This window comes from Pygocentrus nattereri, chromosome 16 (assembly GCF_015220715.1).
Source record: "Pygocentrus nattereri isolate fPygNat1 chromosome 16, fPygNat1.pri, whole genome shotgun sequence".
In the NCBI taxonomy this organism is placed as follows: domain Eukaryota; kingdom Metazoa; phylum Chordata; class Actinopteri; order Characiformes; family Serrasalmidae; genus Pygocentrus; species Pygocentrus nattereri.
This window is the reverse complement of record NC_051226.1, coordinates 26590161-26611613: the sequence shown is the minus strand read 5'-3', so window position 1 is coordinate 26611613 and position 21453 is coordinate 26590161. Positions and strand designations below refer to the sequence as shown.

Genomic DNA, 21453 nt, shown 5'->3' with positions numbered 1-21453 from the left:
ATAAAAATACACATGACTTAACTTGATATGACATTTATTTTATTCATTATTTGCTTATGAATGACACTGAACTTTGTAAATGTGTGTACTTAATCAAGTGACCATTCCCTTTGGGCTCATAACAAAAACACCAACGAATGTGTAAATGAAAAATAAATTCCTGCATTAACTTATTTTTTAAATAAATGACTACATTGCTCCTGCAAAAATGCTAGGAAAAAATCACTTATTTTGGATATATAAAAAATCAATGTGAGATCACTGCTATAAAATATAAAAAATATATATAAATGTGTAATGTGTGCACACACCCATATGTATTATCCTACTAGTGCAGGATTTCTGTCATTTATTGCACCTATAAATGGGCAGGAAAGGTACAACATCACACTCTCTCTCTCTCTCTCTCTCTCACACACACACACACACACACACACACACACACACATTACATCTTACATTACAAGTGAGGACTTCAATTGATTTCTATTGATTTTTGTATCACTGTAGCCACATAGTACTGCACTAACACCTAAACCCTGACCTTAACCTCAGCATCCAACAGGCTATATTTCTGTTCTTTTAGGTTTTTTGTGATTAAAGCAAAATGTCCTCACTTGTGCAAAAATGTTATGTCGTCCTGTCATTGTGAGGACTAACGCGCGCGCGCGCACACACACACACACACACACACACACCTCCCCCCGCCAGGCCTGCAGTCTGGAGGCCATCACCATGGTAACCGCCCCGGGTCTTCCCTCACGCTCGGCTGCCCATTCTGCTAGTGCAGCACCGCGGAGGTAAAGCGGCTGAAACAGCGACACCCTGAGCCGCCTTCAGTCAGCGTTACATCAGCACTGACCGTCCGCGCGGGAGGTTCTCAGTATGTGAATGTAGGCCGCGCGGCTCCCCGAGGCTGCGCGCTCCTGTTTCTGCTCCGTCAGCTGAGGGAGAAGAGCAGCGCAACCGCCGCGCGGAAACCGCCTCCAGCGCAGCTGCGCACGTGACACAGGGACGCACCTCTTGCAGCGAAGATGAGGTCGCGCGACTTCCTTCGTTGCCATGGTTGCGGTTTGGGGTGGGGAGCCGTGATCGAAATGGCCCAGTAATCACTAAACCCTACAAACCCTACATAAACCCAGACAACCCAGATCACTACATAGGGAACACAATCCGTTTTTGGCGACTGAGATGGTGTAAAGGGTGTATGGCCACTTCCTATTTCTCTCATTATATCAAAAACACGACTACAAACCGCCCACACGCGAGTCCTCAGCGAATAGGGGTGAACTGAGCTAAACGGTTAAAAAAAAAAAAAAAAAAGAAAGAAAGAAAAAAAAAAAAATATATATATATATATTGGCAAAGGGATGCTACTAAGTATTGATTGGTTAGCACTACTGCTAGTGAGTGCTGATGGGTTAGTGTTGCAGCAACAGAGTGCTGATTGGTGGGCATTACTGCTACTCAGTGCTGATTGGTGGGCATTACTGCTACTCAGTGCTGATTGGTGGGCATTACTGCTACTCAGTGCTGACTGGTGGGCATTACTGCTACTCAGTGCTGATTGGTGGGCATTACTGCTACTCAGAGCTGACTGGTGGGCATTACTGCTACTAAGTGCTGATTGCTTAACATTACCCCTACTGAATGCTGATTGGTCAACATTACTGCTATAGTGTTTTGAATAGGCCACTTCCTATTTCTCTCATTATATCAAAAACACGACTACAAACCGCCCACACGCGAGTCCTCAGCGAATAGGGGTGAACTGAGCTAAACGGTTAAAAAAAAAAAAAAAAAAAGAAAGAAAGAAAAAAAAAAAAATATATATATATATATTGGCAAAGGGATGCTACTAAGTATTGATTGGTTAGCACTACTGCTAGTGAGTGCTGATGGGTTAGTGTTGCAGCAACAGAGTGCTGATTGGTGGGCATTACTGCTACTCAGTGCTGATTGGTGGGCATTACTGCTACTCAGTGCTGACTGGTGGGCATTACTGCTACTCAGTGCTGATTGGTGGGCATTACTGCTACTCAGTGCTGATTGGTGGGCATTACTGCTACTCAGTGCTGACTGGTGGGCATTACTGCTACTCACTGCTGACTGGTGGGCATTACTGCTACTCAGTGCTGATTGGTGGGCATTACTGCTACTCAGTGCTGATTGGTGGGCATTACTGCTACTCACTGCTGACTGGTGGGCATTACTGCTACTCAGTGCTGATTGGTGGGCATTACTGCTACTCAGAGATGACTGGTGGGCATTACTGCTACTAAGTGCTGATTGCTTAACATTACCCCTACTGAATGCTGATTGGTCAACATTACTGCTATAGTGTTTTGAATGGTTTTACTGACACTGAGTGCTTATTGGTTAGCATTACTGCTACTGAGTGCTGATTGGTTGGTGAGGGGAGCAGCTTATTGGCTAAATGAACCAGTTCATGCTCACTGCTGTCATAAACGTATGTGAGGCAACATTATAAACTCTTAGAACTGGAGTTTAAAAGCACTTTAAAATATCACAGCAGCATTTAAATGTTTATTCTGTTCTACATTCAGAAAATTAAAGCATTCTTCAATAAAAAAAACTGTTTTAGCCTTTACAAACTATGATTTTGCTCAAAAGCTCAATGTTAACCCATTCATTTTGGGCTTGCTCAGGAGTGCCCTCTAGAGCTTGACAAACCTGGAAGATGACAGTTCTCCTCACTACAAATTCTCTGGTAGTAAATGATTTTGGACACTATGTCATACAGATTTGTTCATTACTGTGCAACAAAAATTTCCACTGCATAAACACTAAAGACGTCATTCCACCAGTCGTCTCTAAACGATGAGCTTGACTGCACACACGAGAAGCGCTTAATTACATCTGTAATAGGTCTGAAAAGAGGTCTGTTGAAATGTGGCTGGGCTAAATAATCCTACTCAGAGAAGTTGCATGAATCTTCAAATCAAATGGGATTGCTTGAGTGCACTGGGTCTTCTGCACTATAAAATAGTGCACTATATTGAATAGGGCACAGTCTGATACCCGTTTCTCAGGGAGCTGCAATTTTACAGTCTCACTGAAGTGCTTGACTGTTTCAATCCTGTTTTCAACGTGCCCTCGTCATTTCTCCAAAGGGAATCCCCCACACCATCTTAAAAAGGGGCATTAAAACTAGAACAAGTTGTTTGTGGTGTTATGCAGTATTCTTTAACACAGCACTGTATCCTTCTCCCTCACTGATTTGAAAATCAATGAATTGACAATTTTTATGAATTGGTGTTAACCAGTACAGTGCTAGCCTTGCCACTGAGCTGTGGGCTACTAAATACAACCAAGTTCGCATTAGCATACCTCTTATCTCAGTTGTCAACAAATCATAAAGAAAACCGTAATTCTGTCCTTTCTGTCATCTAAATAATCCAATCTCTCCACTGTAGTGATGATTTGAAGAGTTACCAGTTATACAGCTGCAAACATTATAAGCCACCTGCCTTTCTTCTGAATTCACTAGCTAATGCTTATAGCTCAAACAGCAAGAGCACATATAGTTTTCAAAAGCTCCTCCGACCTTCAAGTTCACTAGTTTTTAAACCAGATCATTTACAGAAGCACTGCTGTAGTTTATGAGAAAGCATGTTCACATGTGATGAAGAGATGTTTTCTTTTCATTCAGGCCAGAGTGTTGTTTTATGAGCTGTTCCATTACTATTGGGCGACAATAGGTCAAAAAATATTAGATCACAATACTTCAAGATATTTTCATACTGTACAATATGCATGGCGATATTTAGTTTTTCTGAGATTTAACACATTGGAACAGACAAAATGGAACCTGTAGAGCTGCATGTAAAATACATATAAACAACATATATAACAACTATAAAGATTATTATTTAAGCTGCACTGCACTAAGTCAAATTAAAGAGCACTAAGTATGCATATTTTAGTCAGTGGATATGTAGTCAGCGTTCTTTAAAAATGTTCCAACACACACTCGAAAACATGAACATCTTTAAACTTCATTTTATCTTTTGAACAGGTTTGACTTATTTAAATTAAGTGTATTCTACTTATAAATCATAAATTACGGCTACTTGATTCACTAATTTAATCCCAACATGATTGGCTCATGTTAATCTAACACCTTTTTTGGGTTATTAGCACATAAAATTAACACAATGAATAAAATGATCACAATAATTTCTAGTTCTTTCAGCTAAAGCAAAATGTGCCATTTTTAAACAATAGATTCAAGTTAACTTGATTCTTTTTTTTACTTAAAATTATTTTAATTAATTTTACCAAACCTAAGAAAATTATGGCAACAAGTTCCACTCATTTAAATTAAGTAGATCCAACTAAATACAGTTACTCCAATACAGAATCTAGTTTGAGCAGCTGGTGTTGAACAGAGCTGAGATATAGTAGTAGCCTTATTTTCATGCAATGTCCATAATGGCTTGCTCATTAATGTTAGCCTGCTTGAAGCAACAGCTTGTATGTATCAACTATAATTCAGAGAATCCAGTGACATTTGGGAGACATTTGTATTACAAATAACAGAAAAATGCTAATTATCATGAACACAACATTTAAAGTACATTGTAAAATGCTGGTGTTTGTCTGATTGATAAGTTTGTTGCCACATGTTTGCCAGCCAGTTATCTGTTGCTGTACTGCTGAGCGTGTTGAGTATGTAGTTTGTTTGCTTGTGATGTCACAGTAGTCGACTGTTTAATTATGTAGATGGCAATTTATTACTGGAGACACATTTTCAATGAAAATGAATGGAAAGTCCTAGAATTCCCTTTTATTATTATCACATTATGATGATGGAGGAGGCAGATCCTTTGTAATCCCGATATATTAATTTAACAGTGCTTTTAATAATTGTCACCGTTGGTGCAAAACCTTGTATCTCCATTTTTACCTTTTTGTGTTTTTTTTATAGAATTTGGAAACACCAGCTTCTCTTTACATTGTGTTATTCCACAAAAAGACTCATCAATCAAAAATCATTACAAATTTAGATTTTTTCCTTCTCTCGAAAAGCTACCATATTTGAGTTTTTCTTCCAACAGCAACATGGTTGTAAGAAAAAAAAAATACAACTATTGAATCTTTGCCCATTTGAAATATTTGCTGAAATTAAAGTCTGTTTTGACCTTTACCTGGAGAAGGCGCTGGTTAGCTATGACGCCTCAGTTTTTTTATAGGTGCATTCTCAGTACTCAAGTACTTTTGAAATTTCTTCCCAGCAATGTTCCTGGAATTGAGAAACACCAAGGATGACTTATTTTTATCTACTGTTGCTACTTTGGGCCTTTCTGGGTGGATTACATCATCTTGCCCTCTATAGATTGTGGCCTAATGACCTCACTGAGTATAGTAATAAACACTGGGTGGTGGAGTATTTGACACAGAATGAATCAAACAATTAATTAAAAAAAATCTTTTATACATCACCAAATACATCACTAAAATATTGGGCCAAGAGCTTAATGTACTGACAAACAACATAGGGGTTTTTGAAAGCTGTGGCTGGATTGTGCTCTTGAAACTGAGATCCGTCAAGCTCCCGTTATGAGTCAGCACAGTTGTTTCTGTGGACACTGTGGACGAATTTCTCATGTGCATGACTGCCCAAAGCCTGTAAAGTACAATTTATAGGAAAACACTGCGGAATGACAGATTTGATTCACTTACCTAAACAAGTGTGACCCATCCTGTCAGAGAGACAGTATTTGAGCACTGAGGCTTGTAATGTAAGCGTAGCTTTAGAAAGGCTTAAAACTTACTGAGCTGGGGTTGAGCAGCCACATTGTGAGAGAGAGAGGAATGCAAGTAGCTGATATATACATATTGCTAACTCTGATTGGCAGTTTGGCAGATCTGAAGTAATCTGTGACAGATCTAGTCCCAGCTAACTCAAAACAGCAGGAAAAAGTCATTTAAAAAATCTCTCAACTACAGAGCCCTGCTGGTAACATCCCACGTAAATACAAATAATGCGTGGCCTTGCCATATTAATGTATGGGAACAAGATCTGAATGCATGGCCATGACTAATTAAGGCATGGCAATGAGATAATTAAGCCGAGCCACAACTTAGCAAGGTGTGGGAGCGAGATGCTTTATTAACCTTTTGTCAAGACTTCATGATCTCATTCTCACTTCTTACCAAGTTGTGAGCTATGATGTCACCAGCAGGGCTCTGGACTCGACAAAAAAGAACAACAGCTTTCTTTCTCTATCAGTTCATAGTAAAAACGCCACAGAATCTAAAGTTAATAGATAGAAAATCATGCAAATGAGTAGACAGGAGCTTTATACCTTTTAAAATCCAACTGGCCCAGCATGAACAGGACAAGGATCACAACCAAAGCATGGCCTATTCTGTGCTGTGCTCTACTACAGGGACAAAAATACATTTGTTTCCTCAGGTCTGCTGGAGGCTCATCCTGTTCATTCTTCATAAAATATCTAAACAGAACTAACATTTTGCGTCCCCAGGAATTAAGTGGCCCCTGGGTCGTCACTCAGGTTGCCCATATCCTAGATCTGGTCATGCTACCAGACCATGAAGGATGGATAGTGGAGCAATGAACTATGGCCTGAATGATTCACTCCTCCAGTTCTAAGCTATTTCAATCTGGACTGTGACATCTAGGTTTTCTAGGTTATAAGTCACATACTGCCCACACATTGCTTAAATTTTATGGGGCAATATGAAATGAAATGGGTGAAGGTAAAGTGAAAATGGATGGAGTTGGGTAACAAGCCAACTGACTGCTTAAGCGAGAAACTCTGACCTAAAACAAACCATGGCTGAGTCACAGTTGCTACTTCTCCACTTGTTTGCTACATTCAGTTTGACACATCACCGTCTAGACTACTCTCAGTTCACCTCCACTCTTCAGGTCCTATCGACATATAGATATTTTAGTTGAGAATTAAGAATATGCAGAAGAACAGAAGCCATGACTACCTCACACTGGACATTATTTATTTAATTATTTTAACTTAACAATGCTCTCAATTTATGATGGGCTGAGTTTGTGACCAACATAAGTGCTTTGTTACAATCGCTGATGCAGTCTGGAAGCATAACTGTGTGTACTGGAAGTAATGCAATGCGGTTGGAAGAAATTTTCCTTCATTTCCTTCATTAGTTAAAGATGCCTAAGAATAAGAAAATTATGTAAGAACAGTAACAGAATGTGTTACTATTTACCACTAGAAAGCAGAATTGGCATCCAGATAACGTTCACACTAACTTTATAGATGGAGAGCATCACACATGGTTTTTGCTAGATAACCATTAAAAATATTAGAGTAAGGCTTTTTTAAAACATGCAACCTACAGATCTCTGCCATGAATGAAAATGTAAACTTTGCTTTGAGCATCTGCTGTGAACAATTTGGCTGAAAGTGGAACAAGTGCATATGTGCAAGATTCTTAAATAGCCCACTTTTGTAGGTTAACAGTGGATAATTATTCTGGAATGTCTTCACTTTTTAATCACAATAAATTTAACAACCAATGTTAACCTGAAATATTGTGCAAAATAGTAAAAATAAATCCGAACAATATATTGCTAAAACTGTCAATATTGCTTTTTAACACTACAAAACAGTGATTCAAGCGTTCTTTAGTAAACAAAATGGTTCCATATAGAACCATGAACACTCAAGCAACCCTTTGCAATGATTAAAGTGTTTTTTTCCATCATGTAAGGGTTCTTCAGATTGATCTACATCTACATAGCACCCAAAAGGATTCTTCTATTGTTACAAATTTGATACCCTAGCAATAGAAGAACCCTTTTGGGTGCTATACAGATCCATTTTCAAAAACCACCTATAGCACATTCTCCATCACTCTGAAGAACCCTTTCATTATGCAAAGGCATCTTTGAGTGTTCATGGTTGTATGCAGAACCCTTGAAGCACCTTTTTTAAGCCATGGGCCCTAAAATCTTAATTTGCACAAGACTGGAGATGCCTTCTTATTCGATAGCTTTCTGACTGAATTTTTTGTTCTACGTTAAGCGCAGCAGTAGTTATATTCTGGCACCTTTGCAGAAACCTGAATGTAATTGCTGCACCTTTTAAGGTGGAACGGAAAATTTAAACACGAAGCCAATTTTAGCTTCGTCAAATCCTCAAATCATTTGTCTTATATATTCATCTATTCTTAGTACCAGCTGCTCCACAGCTTGTTCATGGACAAAACCATGAGACCAAGTCTCCGTCTAATGCAGGTTACTAAGTCAGCTGGCTTCTCAGGCGGTACGAGAGGAAGCACGAGAGTCACACTGGTGCCCACATTAGGCTAAGGCTATCTCCCAAAAAACAACCGCGCCTTTATGTCTGTTGCCTCGAAAACAAAGTGGACTACTTCAGATTCAATGGACTGGACAGGGGGAGATCGAGAGACTTCTGTATTTTAATTTTTATTTGAAATGCAACTGAAACATTCATGACTAAGCATTTCAGCTAATTGGCAGGCTGTTAGCATGGTTTGCCCTGGTTGTACATTCCTTATCTATGATTGTGTGTCACACAACAGTACTGACAAAACTCATACCTGAAGATTAATTTTTAGTAAATCACATCAAACAGTACGCCACCCACTACTACTGCCCACCCCAATCACATTCTTCTGTATGCAAGAAAACAATAAATACTTACATAATCTTGATAAACATTCTAAGACAAAATTGGTGGACTCCACTGTGCTGTTTTAATAGAAATGAACCCATTTTTTTGTTTATTTATAGTTTATTAACTTCACTGAGCACAAATCTGAAAATGTTATCTAACTGGTCAAATTTTCTTACTGCACTTTTCAGTCTAAAAGGGTTTCTTTTTACATTTGTCATTAAAAATTAATGTTCATCTTCATTTTTCATGAAGTAGAAAAATGGGCCAATATCTCAATAAATCACCATCAACATTTTAATTAACACCTCACACACACACACACACACACACACACACACACACACACACACACATTAAAAGAATGTGCGCTGTCTGGGACAACTCAGTACATTTCAATTGGAAGCCACTCTGTATTAGAACAATTGATTTTTCCCTTAAGTCTGCATGTTCTGTTTTTCTTTTCTACATCAAACACACAAACATGAAAATGTCACATTTCCCCAAAAATGATAAATAAATAAATAAAACTTTTGGACCAAAGACTAAACAAAGTATGAGATGACGAAAACTACATGGAGATGGAATGAAAGGTAAGTACCTCGTTCAGAGCAAGTGAAATTGCAATAACATGGGTAACTGAAGGATGTGAGATTTCTGAGAGACACTGTAAAAATGAAGTTAATTAAGTTAATAGAAGAATGATTTGTTTTATATTTGTTAACATGATATTATAAATGAACTCAAAAATTCAAGTTAGACTGGTTATTTTTTTAAAAGCTGCAGTTGGGGCAGTTGTGAGCTGGAGGTTAAGGAACTGGACCTGTAACCGGAAGGTTGCTAGTTCGATCCCCAGTACCGACAGTCCATGACTGAGGTGTCCTTGAGCAAGACACCTGACCCCCAATTGCTCCCCATGCGCCATGGATAGGGCTGCCCACTGGGCAAGTGTTCTCACTGCCCCCTAGTGTGTGTTCACTAGTGTGTGTATGTGGTGTTTCGCTTCACGGATGGGTTAAATGCGGAGGTGGAATTTCCCCGTTTGCGGGATTAAAAAAGTATCACTTAACTTAGAAATTATTGTTATTTTGGGATTTTTTCCTTGTTTTTGGAAAGTCTGACTGAGTAACACTAGAAATATCAAACATAATGGTTATTTAAAAAATTATGGACACCACACTTAAGCATTTTGACAAAAAGAAAAAAATTCTGTGGCCAAAGTCCTTATGGTTATGTCTTTATTTTATTTTTTATTTATTTTGTCATAAATGAGATAAATAATTCTGACTGAACTAATCATTTCTGCCTGTAGTGTCTTACCTTAATAAGTAGCTGGTCTGAAAACTTCACCCCACACTCAGGTTAATAATGTGCATTTTAAATGTGTGACTGGTGAAAGGTGAGCATAATTAAGTGACTTCATCTCTCAAACAGCACACAGGGTTTTAGTAGAGTTTTCTTGCACCAGTTCAGCAGATACAGTCTTGAAAACAAAGGGTTCTTTCCTAAAGAAGAACAACTTTTGGTTTCCTAAAGAACCTTTCAATAGATGCTTCTTTAAAGACACATTTTTGCAAATGAGATAGGTGAGTGTCAAGAACCTTTTCAAAGTTTAAAGAACCTCCTCAAAACTCAGGTTCTATTTCAATTAGCAGTTTTTTCCTAGAACGATTATTTAAGTGTTTAGTGTATAGTCTAGTGCATTAGGTTTACAGCATTAGGTTTGGACTGAAACTTGTGGACAGTACAGCAGCCAGTCAACCTCCACAGTCTGAAGCACTGTACTGATTAATGGGGAAACCATGGCAACGCCTCAGCCACCGTAGTGGCATGACATGCCAGGCTCGATGACAAAGAGGCGCGTTTATATAATCTCTTCACGGCCGCGGATCCCGGAATGTGCATTAGACCACTGAATTGAGTTGCGCACTGTCCTTCCTCTTCCGAGGCTACTGGGGGAATTTGAGTCAGAGGCATTTCCCTTCAGTGGAGGAAGCTGGTGGTGCATTCTGATAAAAATAAGCCTCTAAAGCAAAGCAAATGAGCTTACAAGATTCATGGCTTTCGTGAGAGGTAGAGCTGTGGCTTCGGCTGCTATTTAAAAACTCCATCCAACACTGAGACGACACACAAGCCAAGGCAGCGTGTTTCCCAAGAGACCGTGGGTGTCATTCTTTTATCTGAATGTTGTTTTTCTTCCAGAAAGCAAATCCGCTCTAGGGATTTTGGGTGTGGGTTAAAGGAGTGTTTCGCCTAAATATGCTAACGATGCTAACAAAAAGTGAAAGCTACTGGGGAACGGTTAGCTTGACGCTAAACTAACTTTGTTAGCTTTAACTCAATAGTTAAAACAATAGTTAAAACAATAAGTTTTAATAGAGACGGCCCTGATATCAGTCTTAAAATCTTGAATATTTTGGCCAATACCAATATTGATATTTCATTCTTAAAACAACTGAGCTCAAAATGAGACATTTTTCATTAAAATGCTACACTTTAAGCTGCAACATGTACGTTTTTTTGTTTAAAAAGTTAAAAAGAAGTAGCATTTCTGAGTCAGGAGAAAAAAACTATAAAATATAGTGGCCATGTGCTGCTGTGAGTTCACCAGACAGGCTTGCTGGAGTTTTTCAGAGCACATCACACGTCTACATATTAACGTCACACGCACAGGCTCAGAAAGAAAGTCCAGCTTGTTATAATAGTAAATAATTCACTTACATTCTCAGAAGCTCATTCAACACATGCACAATCATCAGATTCATCCACTCGGGGAAGGGTTCCAAAGCACAACCAACACAATGTTTTTCCATATGTTGCATTCAGCTACATATTTCCAGAACAGAGGTCTCCAAATCCACCAAACTTGCACAGTGCAGCTTTAAGATGAGGACCTAAAAGTAGGCTATTATCTTCAAACTACTCAAACAGTCTACTTCCACTCAAGACAAAAGACACGGCTAACAACATGACGTCACACAACAGTGAGGTTTCCATTTAAATCTGAAGTTGATCAAAGTAAATATGAATAAATTTTGTTTTCATCAACTACTGTCAAACGCAGAAATGAGAGGTTCAATTTGCCATTGGCCACTGAATTTCTGGGAACGTCAGATGATTTAATGATTAATCTTTACCAATAACCCAACCTTTCAAGCACATAACCTTTTTTACACCATTTTTTCTAATCTCTGACTTTTCTATCCAGGTTTTTTTAATCTGCATGTTTTTTGGTTTTAAAGAAGTGGATGAAACATCCCCTATTCTGAGTGAATTCCATTTCAGGCTAGATTTATTACAGCATTGGGTCTTTTCTTCACTCTGATATCTGATCCAGCATTTTCTGCTGATATCAGCCTAATAACAATACATGGTTTTGGATCACTGTTATCTCTAATTACTGCCAATAGGTGTGGTCAATACAGCAAAAACAGCTTGTCACAATACTTAAAGGCATTTCATGATACATGACATGTATCACTATATTTTGACACAGAGATAAAATACTAGAGGCCACATATAAAAACTGCCACCAATAATTCTGCACAAAATCTGTTGTATTCAACATTTGACATCATTTCCTGCACTAAAACCATTTAATCCGGATTAACTCTGTTCTCTTTTTAATAAAACATGCATATGTTCAGTTTTCTGTCCACATTCTCGGAAAAGCATATTGTGTATCTCGATAGTAAAATGTATCACGATAATGATGAAATATCATCATACTGCCCACCTCTAACCGGTACCATATTTTTCCATGACAGATCCCTTTAACACATGAAAAGATGCAAAATCCCAAAAATCTGTTTTAAATCGGATCTCAGTCCTTGTTTCAATTTGTACAGCTTTTTTCACAGAACTCACTGTCGCATCCAGGTCCAATCCCCTAACGAACAATGCCTAATGTCACAAGGATGAAAATTCCCAGGGACCATAGAGAATGAGACAAGACTCAAAAGAGGAACCCATCCTCAGCCTGACACCAGATCATTACAAGTAAAGGAAACATGAATGAACTTTACATAAAGCAGAGTCTTCTAGTTCAAGTATTCATTAAGATCCATGCAAATCAATTCCACGCAAAACAAACGGGGAGATTCAAGCGGAGGCCGACCCAGTGAAGAGTCTGAAAGCACTCTTACCACAGACACTGCTGTTTTTCTACTTTAACAAACTTTATTCAAAGTAAATACCAAAGACATAAAACAAAGGGCATGTTGAGGTTCTTTATTGCACATGACCAACACAATAGTGTGGCACTATAATTGCTAATCTAGCAGAAGTATTTCAGAAACACTGTTCTGGCCTACTCTCCAGCAACTACACTCAAGCAATTACAAGCAAAACACATTTAAAATGAAATAAAGGAGGGAAAAATAATCAAAAGCCGGAGTTTCCCTCTCCAAAAAGCGAATACTATCACAATGCCAGCAGGACAATCATTATTAATGTCACTGCTAATGCTGTTCTCAATTGATGACACTGTGATTTCACAATGTTCAAAGTAAAAAGCACGGCAATTCACAAAGAGCTAACACAGCATTTTCGCTGTCTCATAATCATGCCTGTGATTAATGTGATCTCTGGGGCCCCATTTTGAGCCTTGCTCATATATAGATCGATTGAATTCTCATTGTATTACCATGAATTATTGATGACATCCTACAGCATTTGTGGCTTCGATGCCGTAGCATAATGAGAATGCATCAATAGAATAATTCGGTTTATTATTTATGAGCACATGCAGGAATGTTTCATCACAAATGATGGATGGCACTGTGAGGCCTATTATTATTTGCCATTTTAACACAGCCTGGGAGACTTTCACAAGAACAAATACATATAATGTATTAGATTCTGCACTTGATTCTGGCATCAACATATGCACGGCGAAAGCTTTTAATACAAATACAACGTCATATCAGAAAATCAACCTGAAGTAAAAAGTTAGTAGCACTAGTAGAAATTATATTTGACATGTAAAGAATCATTCTTACAACAGAACCCAATTTGTTCTAGCATGAAATGTTAGAAGTTTCCCCAGTTCATTCACAAGTTTTTTGCTAGTAAAAATTAACATGCAAACTGGATCCTCACACGTAAATGAAAAAAATACTTTTTCATGAATTAGAAATGACATTTTTGTAAGAATTAAGTTTTTTTTACTTAAGTCAAACATTATAATTAGAATGTCAACATGGCAAAATTGACAAACTTCTGAAATGTGCTTTATCACATGTAGAAAAAGTGTAAACATGTTTACTCCCATTAAATGAATGTGTTTGTGAGGCCTGTAGTTTAGAATGTAATTCTTCAAATGTCATTTATTACTAGTAATAACATTCACACTGAATATCTGACACACTCTCAGAAATCAAGGCGGGAAGCTGTCCCTGGGGCAGTACCTCTCTCAGTACCTTTAGTCAGGGAACATAATTGCACCAAAATCCACTGAAATCCTATATATAATTACATAACAGCTGTTCTGACTCCACACACTCCGTCTCGTCTCCAGGCTTTTTAATTTATTGTCCTGTTTTTAAACATTAGGTTATGAGAGGGTACGTACACCTACTTTCCCACTGGGAAAAACTTTAAAGGTACCCAATTGGACCTTAAAACCACTGTTGTACCTGTTGAAGGCCCATTTCCATTGTTTGTACCATGACGAACAAAAATATACCTGCACAGAACCTTTATTCCTGACAGTGCATCATGGAAATGTATTCAAGGCTAAAACAACTCGCCGCACGCTTACAACTGTTGAGGGCAGAATGAAGGATGGAGAAATATACATTATATGCATTTGGACTTATTAGGGAAAAAGGTGTCTCCTAAGATGTTAAAACGGCAAACACTAAGCCTCATGGTTTCACCACAGGCCTATACCAGCCATTCATTCTCTGGTGAAAATGTTCAAATTTTACGTGACCGTTTTTTGTTAAAACTGGATTAATGGCTAAACAGCTTTGTACACACATGAGACAAAAAGGAGGAAAATGACAAACTGACAGAAGTCTGAGGTGTGACTTGCTGCCATCCTTGTGAGGGAACTCTCAGTCTGGCTCGTTTCTGCTTTCGGTGGTCTTCTCCACACTGTGAGGCTGACAGTGAGGTGTAGCTCCTGCCATGTTTCCACACACACCGTGATGGGCTCCTGCTCTCACCATTACGTCACTCACCCATGCTGTGCTACGAGGCTGTGGGGGCGAACAGGTGTAGGACTGGGGGCCCTGACCGATTTAACACACTTTCACAGGCTCAGTTCCTCCTGAATAACAGGCGCACAGTGAAGCACATCACCGCGCTGCGAGGGTCAGTCTCCACACAGCGGACTGACGGCACAGCTCCGCGTCTCAGTCCTATTAGCGCCTCCGCCCCCTCGACAGCGAGAGACACGCTAATAAGAGCTCGACATGCTGCCGCGAGTCCGCGTGTCAGTTACAACGTCCAGCGGCTCTACGGTGTCATTAAAACGCGCTTACCCGCAGCTGTGGCGCTCTCCTCTCTGTCCAGCCGGGTTATTCCTGACCCGACTGTCCCGCTGAAGGTGCTGCTACAGCCGCCGCTCACCGAAGAGGCGGGGAGCCATCGCCGACGGCCGGGTCACGGAGCCGTGTGAGTGTGTGTGAGGAGGCTGCTGAAATCTGGACCCTTAAATGTCTACATGTGTGTGTGTGCGCGTGCGTGTGTGTTTCCCTGGCAGCGTCGCTCTGCAGCGGCGGCGGCACGGCGCATGCGCGGAGTGTGTGAATCACAGACCACCACCCCAGCCCACGACGGATCCTGATGGGCGGCATGGGTGGAATCCGAAGAGGGGTGCACATGGAGGAGAAGGCCGAGTGAAAACGCCTCTGCGTTGGCTACACGGGTTTAATTAATACGAGGGGGGCTTGTCAGCCGTCTTTGGGGTCATGAGAATCCTCTTGTGGCCAATGTGGGAAAAATGGAGCTCGGATTCGGATGTGTTGCTTGTGTGTGTGTGTTGGGGGGGGCTAGACAAGATTGTGATGTAGTGTTTGTGGATGTAGGTGGGGGTCCACCGTAGAAACCCATTCAAGTGGAAAAGCAGCTCCATTCACACAGCTCTGAGAGACAGAATAAGGCAGAATCCCTGTACAACAGCTTTCTCTCAGCAAATATTCCCACATAGCCACCCCTCTTCATCGCCTCCTCATCTCTGACAAGATTTCGTGAATAAAATAGCCAATTAGTCAAAAAATGTCACAAAAAAAGCCGCAGAACTAAGAAACCAACAGGGTGTAACCAGCCTTTTTGGGGCCCTAGGCAAGATTTTCTGCCCAGTCTTGTATTGTAACATTGAAGGCCAACTAATGTCAATAAGCCTCATTCATCAACTTTTCTTAAGAAGAAATTTCTTCTTAAAACCCACTTACGCAGTTTTCCCGAAGATTCTGACATTCACTAATGTTTTCTTATTTGGGATTTGTTCTTAGATAAGAATTCAATCAGTGCACAGTCAAGAGCACAAAGGTATGAACACCTCATGAATCTGATGTGCCTTTTTTCTTAGGACCTGTCTCAAGAATAAATTGAAGAAAAAACTTAGAAAGATATTGATGATAACATTTATAATGCGCTAATTTGTTCATGATGAGGTGCTCATTTGAGGTTCTAATAAGTTACACTTTAAATAACCTCCTCAGCATTCCGGTTCCAGGGGTCTGTCTCATGATTCATTGTTTTTGCTTACCCAGCTAACTTTAAAGAAGCAATAAGTAAGATGAGGCAATCTGTCAAATTCATAATCCACACTCCAATAGGGGGCAACATATTGTCATGATTGGCCCCTCCCACTCCTCTGTGTACTTCTGCTTACATGTCCATGTGCTTCTTTGTTTAGTTTCCTCCTGGTTCTGCCCCCTTGTTTTCTGACTCTGCCCCTGATTGTTCCCACCAGTGTTTTCCGTCCTGTGTCCTGTTATCCCTTGTTAGCCCTCTTGTATTTAAGCCCTGTGTTTTCCTTAGTCTAGTGCTGGTCTTTGTGTATGTATTTTGTGCTGTTTGAGATGTTTGATCTTCTGGCCCTGTTGTTTGTTTAATCTGTTCATTTTCATTATGTCTGTCCCTCCTGCTCTCCGTGTTGGCTCGTTGAACCTGGACTGTTTTGACCATCACCCTGATTCACCTTGAATAAATCTTGCTTTTCTTTGCACGTGTCCGCCTCATCATCGCTCCTTGTTACACATATCAGCAGAAAGTTGTGGCATCCACCTCTATCATAAGAAACCAAGAAATGCACAGTCCCTCTTCCTCCACTCTCCCCCTTCTTACTAGTCCAGAAAAAATGTTGCAAGTTCAGCCATAAACTTCATCCCTGTATATATATGTATATATAAATACAGCCTTTGCATTTACTCAGTAACCCCTGAAGGAGACCTTTTAAAGGGCATACTGTCCTTTTTTTTAATTTGAGCTAAGAAAAAAAAGAAAACACATACACAACCTTCATGGTAGTCCATGTTCCTCTGTGTTTCACTGTCTATAACTGGCTTGGAGTTCAAATGGAATCCAACAAACCAAGTTTTAGGTGCACTGCATATTGCACCTACAGTTTCACTTATTAACTAACTTCAAATATGTATCCTTTATATATGGCTTATGCACATCAGTGTCTCAAATCAAACAGGAATGCCAAAAGATCTACTCTGCATATACGTGTAGAACTGTTAAATAAGAGCATTCAAAAGTGAGATATATCACTGAAACCTTCACAACAGCACATACATAATGAGATATCAAAACAAATTTATGGATACGTATCACATCAGGTAACCACACCTCACCCCAAACTCAAAACCTAAATACTGAAAATTCAAAAGAATACAATGTCATGCCAGGAAATGGACTGTGGGAAAAAAAACCTCACATCTTAGAGACTAAAATCAACCAAATATGTCCACATGGTGGTGCTGTGACACTACAATAGTACGTTGCAAATCTACAGTACTTCATGAAGCCAGTCTTCTTACAGAGCTGAACTGTCACTGTGTTATACAAAACTGAATGGAACATCTGCCAATATAAACATTTAATATCACAATAATTAACCCAAACCTTCATCACAGTTTACAATGTTATCACAATATCGTATGTAATAAATAAATAAATGTATCGCTCATGCAGAATGTTCAGAAAGTCATTTTGTTTTGGTTGTTTTACATTTTGGGGATTTCTGTCTTGGGGTGAAAAAAAAATCTTCACTGATAGCATGTTGTGTAACAGCACAGCAGTCTTTGTTCATTTCTGGTCTTTTCTGGCAGTCTTACTGACCTACAGGCCTTTAGTTTCCTCAGTTTTTTCTTACTGAGTCACATGGTAGACCTTCCAGATCAGACAGCTCATTAAGTATAAAAGGGCAGCAACTTTTACTGTGAGGTGTGAAGGTGCTCAGACCAATAACATGCTAAAACAACTGTACACACATCACATAAAGAATGGGATTAGACTGGGGCAGCATATTGAAATCAGTTATTTTACATACATAAAAAAATCTAGTTATTTGACAAAAATGCAGTGACGATATTTAAAACTGTCCATGATAACAACATAGTGTGTGATATACCTTCTAGAATATCAGCACATGTCTAGTTCCATATTTAAAGAAGAAATATAAAGCCAGTTCATAAACTATCATATTTTACAAACACAATTCTGTGCGAATAATATGTCGACCCTTGGCAGTCATTAATGTATGTAATTCATTACATCCACCAAGTTTGGTTCCGAAAACATGCAGACCTTAAAGGAGAACCTCAAGTAGAGATTTGAGTGGTAAAACACAAAGTTACATTCATTGTACTGGGGTAGGTTGTTCCATTGTCCTTGTTTCTATCAATCAGACACTGCTGATGTGTTCCATATGGCTGGGAAGTCTACTGTTTCCGTCTTTTAGCATCTCATCTGATTGTTTATGCTCCCGATTCAGATCTAAATCTGAAAAGCCGTTTCCGTTAGTGTCAGTGAAGCTCCTCTCACATAGGATGGGGGTTGGTGAGACGGAATAAACCTGGCAAGCTGAGTTGTTCAGAAAGGGCTTAGTCTGTTTGTGATACCTGCAGTGCAGGTAGCGGGAGAAGGCATGGCGGTAAGTCTTGTTGAATAGAGTGTAGACCAGCGGGTTGACACCAGAGGAGACGTAGCCCACCCACACAAAGAGATTCATCAGACTGAACAGGTGCTTGCTGCAGTCGTCCCGGCACAAAGCTACCAGCACGTTTGTGATGAAGAATGGACACCACATCACCAGGAAGAGGAAGAAGACCACGCCCAAAACTTTGGAGGCCCTACGCTCATTCTTGATTGCCTGTGTCATGCCTCGCCTACCTTGGCCTTGTGGAACCATGCACACGTGGCCTGTTAGTGGAGAGCTGAGGGGCTGGGCAGCTCCCTTGTTCTGGGTCGTGGATGGTTCCTCGTTCAAAAGGCTGATGCCACTGATGCTGGGCTGGGGTGAAGGCTGCTTGGGGTTAACATCAACATAGCTGTTGCGGTCACGGGAGAAAGTGGCCGCGTGCTGTTGGAGCAGCCTGATGGTGAGGCAGTAGCAGACCACCATGATGAGGAGGGGGACGAAGAAGGCCACAAACGAGCCCACCAGTACAAAGCATGGCTCGTTCAGCACACAACTGTCATTCACAAACACCTTCTGCTCATCCTGCAGGCCAATCACTGGGATGGGCATGGAGACAACTGGAAAAACAAGAGCAGAAAGAAGTGAAAAAGCATTTCAGCAATCTGGTCTCACTCTAGAAAATAAAAATTACAGGGACCAACTATGAAGCAATTACCTTCTTACTATTGCTGTCTTTTTTTTTTTTTGGAAATTCTCTGAAGAAGATTCTGTATTTTGTAGTAATGGCATGACACAGCTTTTCCACTTCTGATGAAGACTGAAACCTTGAGTATTGGGTGCTTTTACTACTGATTCAATATTTTTAAATGATAAATTTCAAAGCTTTTAAATGATTTTAATTGAAACACATGACATAATATGATCATCTAAAAATAGGCTATAATACTCAACCTACTCATAGTCAAAGTCAAATTTATCGTCAATCCTTTGCACCACAGATGTGTTGAGTGAGGAACAAAATATAGTAGATAATACAATAAGTAGAGAGTAAACTATAAAAACACTACTCAAGCACTCACAGCATGACATCACACAACGTGAGTGTAGAGTATTTCAAGACAGATTTGTGACACAATTGGATCAGATTCACTCTTTTTTCCATCCAGCATTTACTGTTGATATTGTCTAAATGCCGTCTCCCATCAATACCAATACGCCACCACTAATATTCTGTATAAACATTATTTACACTGTAAAAACGAAAGGTGCATGAAATATCTAATAAGGTACTTAAGGAACTTAAAAACACATTTTAGTTGTCATATAATGGGGTTACTGGAGGAACCCTAGAAAATCAGCAAGCTCTTGCAGGAACCTCTAACTATCTCATTGGGGTCCCCACCAAGCACTATACTTCAGCTCAATGTTCCTGGAGGAACCCTTTTCTCAGTGGCCTAGCATGGTTTTGCCAAATTGGAGAATGGTGCAGTCTCATACTGCCTTTGCTGCCTTACTCTATCCACAGTGTGCCACTGGTGGTAAGTTGCACTCTTCCACAGCACTCTTGCTGCTATTTTACTGGTGGTCATCAACAGCCAAGCTGATAAAATGAATGTTCCTCATATCGTAACAATAACTGCTGTCATAAGTATTGTTTATGTAATTTCCTCTATTCTCACCATACATACAAAATTTACATGAGCACTAAAAGTTCTTTTTTGTGTAGATCTTTCAGTCTAAACTTAAGTTAGTATGAGTCACAAGTCAGATTCAAGCACGTCCACCAACATGTGGATACGATGAAGGCACATGACAAAACAGCTGGACGGCACATAATATTTGCATAAAGCACCAACAGAGCCCTTTCACAAACAACCTGTTCAACGACACAATCAGCACAGCATTCAACAAATAACACTCCAGAAATTAGAAAAAGTCACTTGCCTTTAGCCACAACGATCATAACAGCAAGAATGACCAAAATTCATACAGCTATAATAAACTTACCAGACTGACAACATCAAAATACTACAGCATAGAATTGCATAACCTCTTTTGGAATACACTCCCAAACTGGTCTTTGTCCTGTTTAAACATGAATTCTGTGCAGTTAACATTTCATTTTTCAAAAATTCTCTCAAATCGATTTCAAATGAACACCTCAGCTGCATTAGCAGCCATGTTTACTAAGCCTTGCACCTTAAGCATTGGACCGGTGAAAATGTTAAATTTGCTTCCTTTTCTCACTGTGAGAGTTTTATAAGGAGTCCCAGTTGTTTGGGGTCCCATTTTTTTCCAAACATTTCAATCATTTTTTGAATTCCTGTTTTGGAAACTTATTTTCCATCAAGTTTCCCTTTCCTTATGCAAGTGGACTATCTTCTATCTAATCTATATAATCTATATTTCCTGAAAAATCACTAACCTGTCCTTAATACCTGTTTTAATTGAATATGAAATAAATGAAGGGGGATCTCTGACTTTTGCACAACACTGTTTATAGTAGATATACCTGATAATACAGCCAATCAGCGTAGGTACGAGGCAGTGTACATAATCAGCTGGCAATTCAGAGTAATTTAAACAAATTAAAACAAAAAATTTCACACAGCCACATTGAGTGCTTTGCTGCAGACATCACCTGTCAGATGTAGCTATACATTCTTCACTTAGTCTGACTGCACTCAAAGC

General features: G+C 39.6%; 2 protein-coding genes across 4 annotated transcripts in view; both read right to left on the bottom strand.

Moving 5' to 3' along the window:
• Positions 1–15391, bottom strand: part of si:ch73-362m14.4 (wiskott-Aldrich syndrome protein family member 3) — a 35633-nt gene extending 20242 nt beyond the window's left edge. The window contains exon 1 of the mRNA XM_017701152.2: positions 15152–15391. The gene's annotated coding sequence lies outside the window, so the exon portion shown is untranslated. The remainder of the gene's footprint in view (positions 1–15151) is intronic.
• Positions 15392–17418: 2027 nt separating this feature from the next.
• Positions 17419–21453, bottom strand: part of LOC108429433 (5-hydroxytryptamine receptor 2A) — a 28501-nt gene continuing 24466 nt past the window's right edge. For all 3 annotated transcript variants that reach the window (XM_017701154.2, XM_037545775.1, XM_017701156.2), the window contains one exon: positions 17419–19379. In XM_017701154.2, coding sequence (XP_017556643.1) covers positions 18526–19379 — 854 coding nt within the window. In that variant the 3' untranslated portion in view covers positions 17419–18525. The remainder of the gene's footprint in view (positions 19380–21453) is intronic.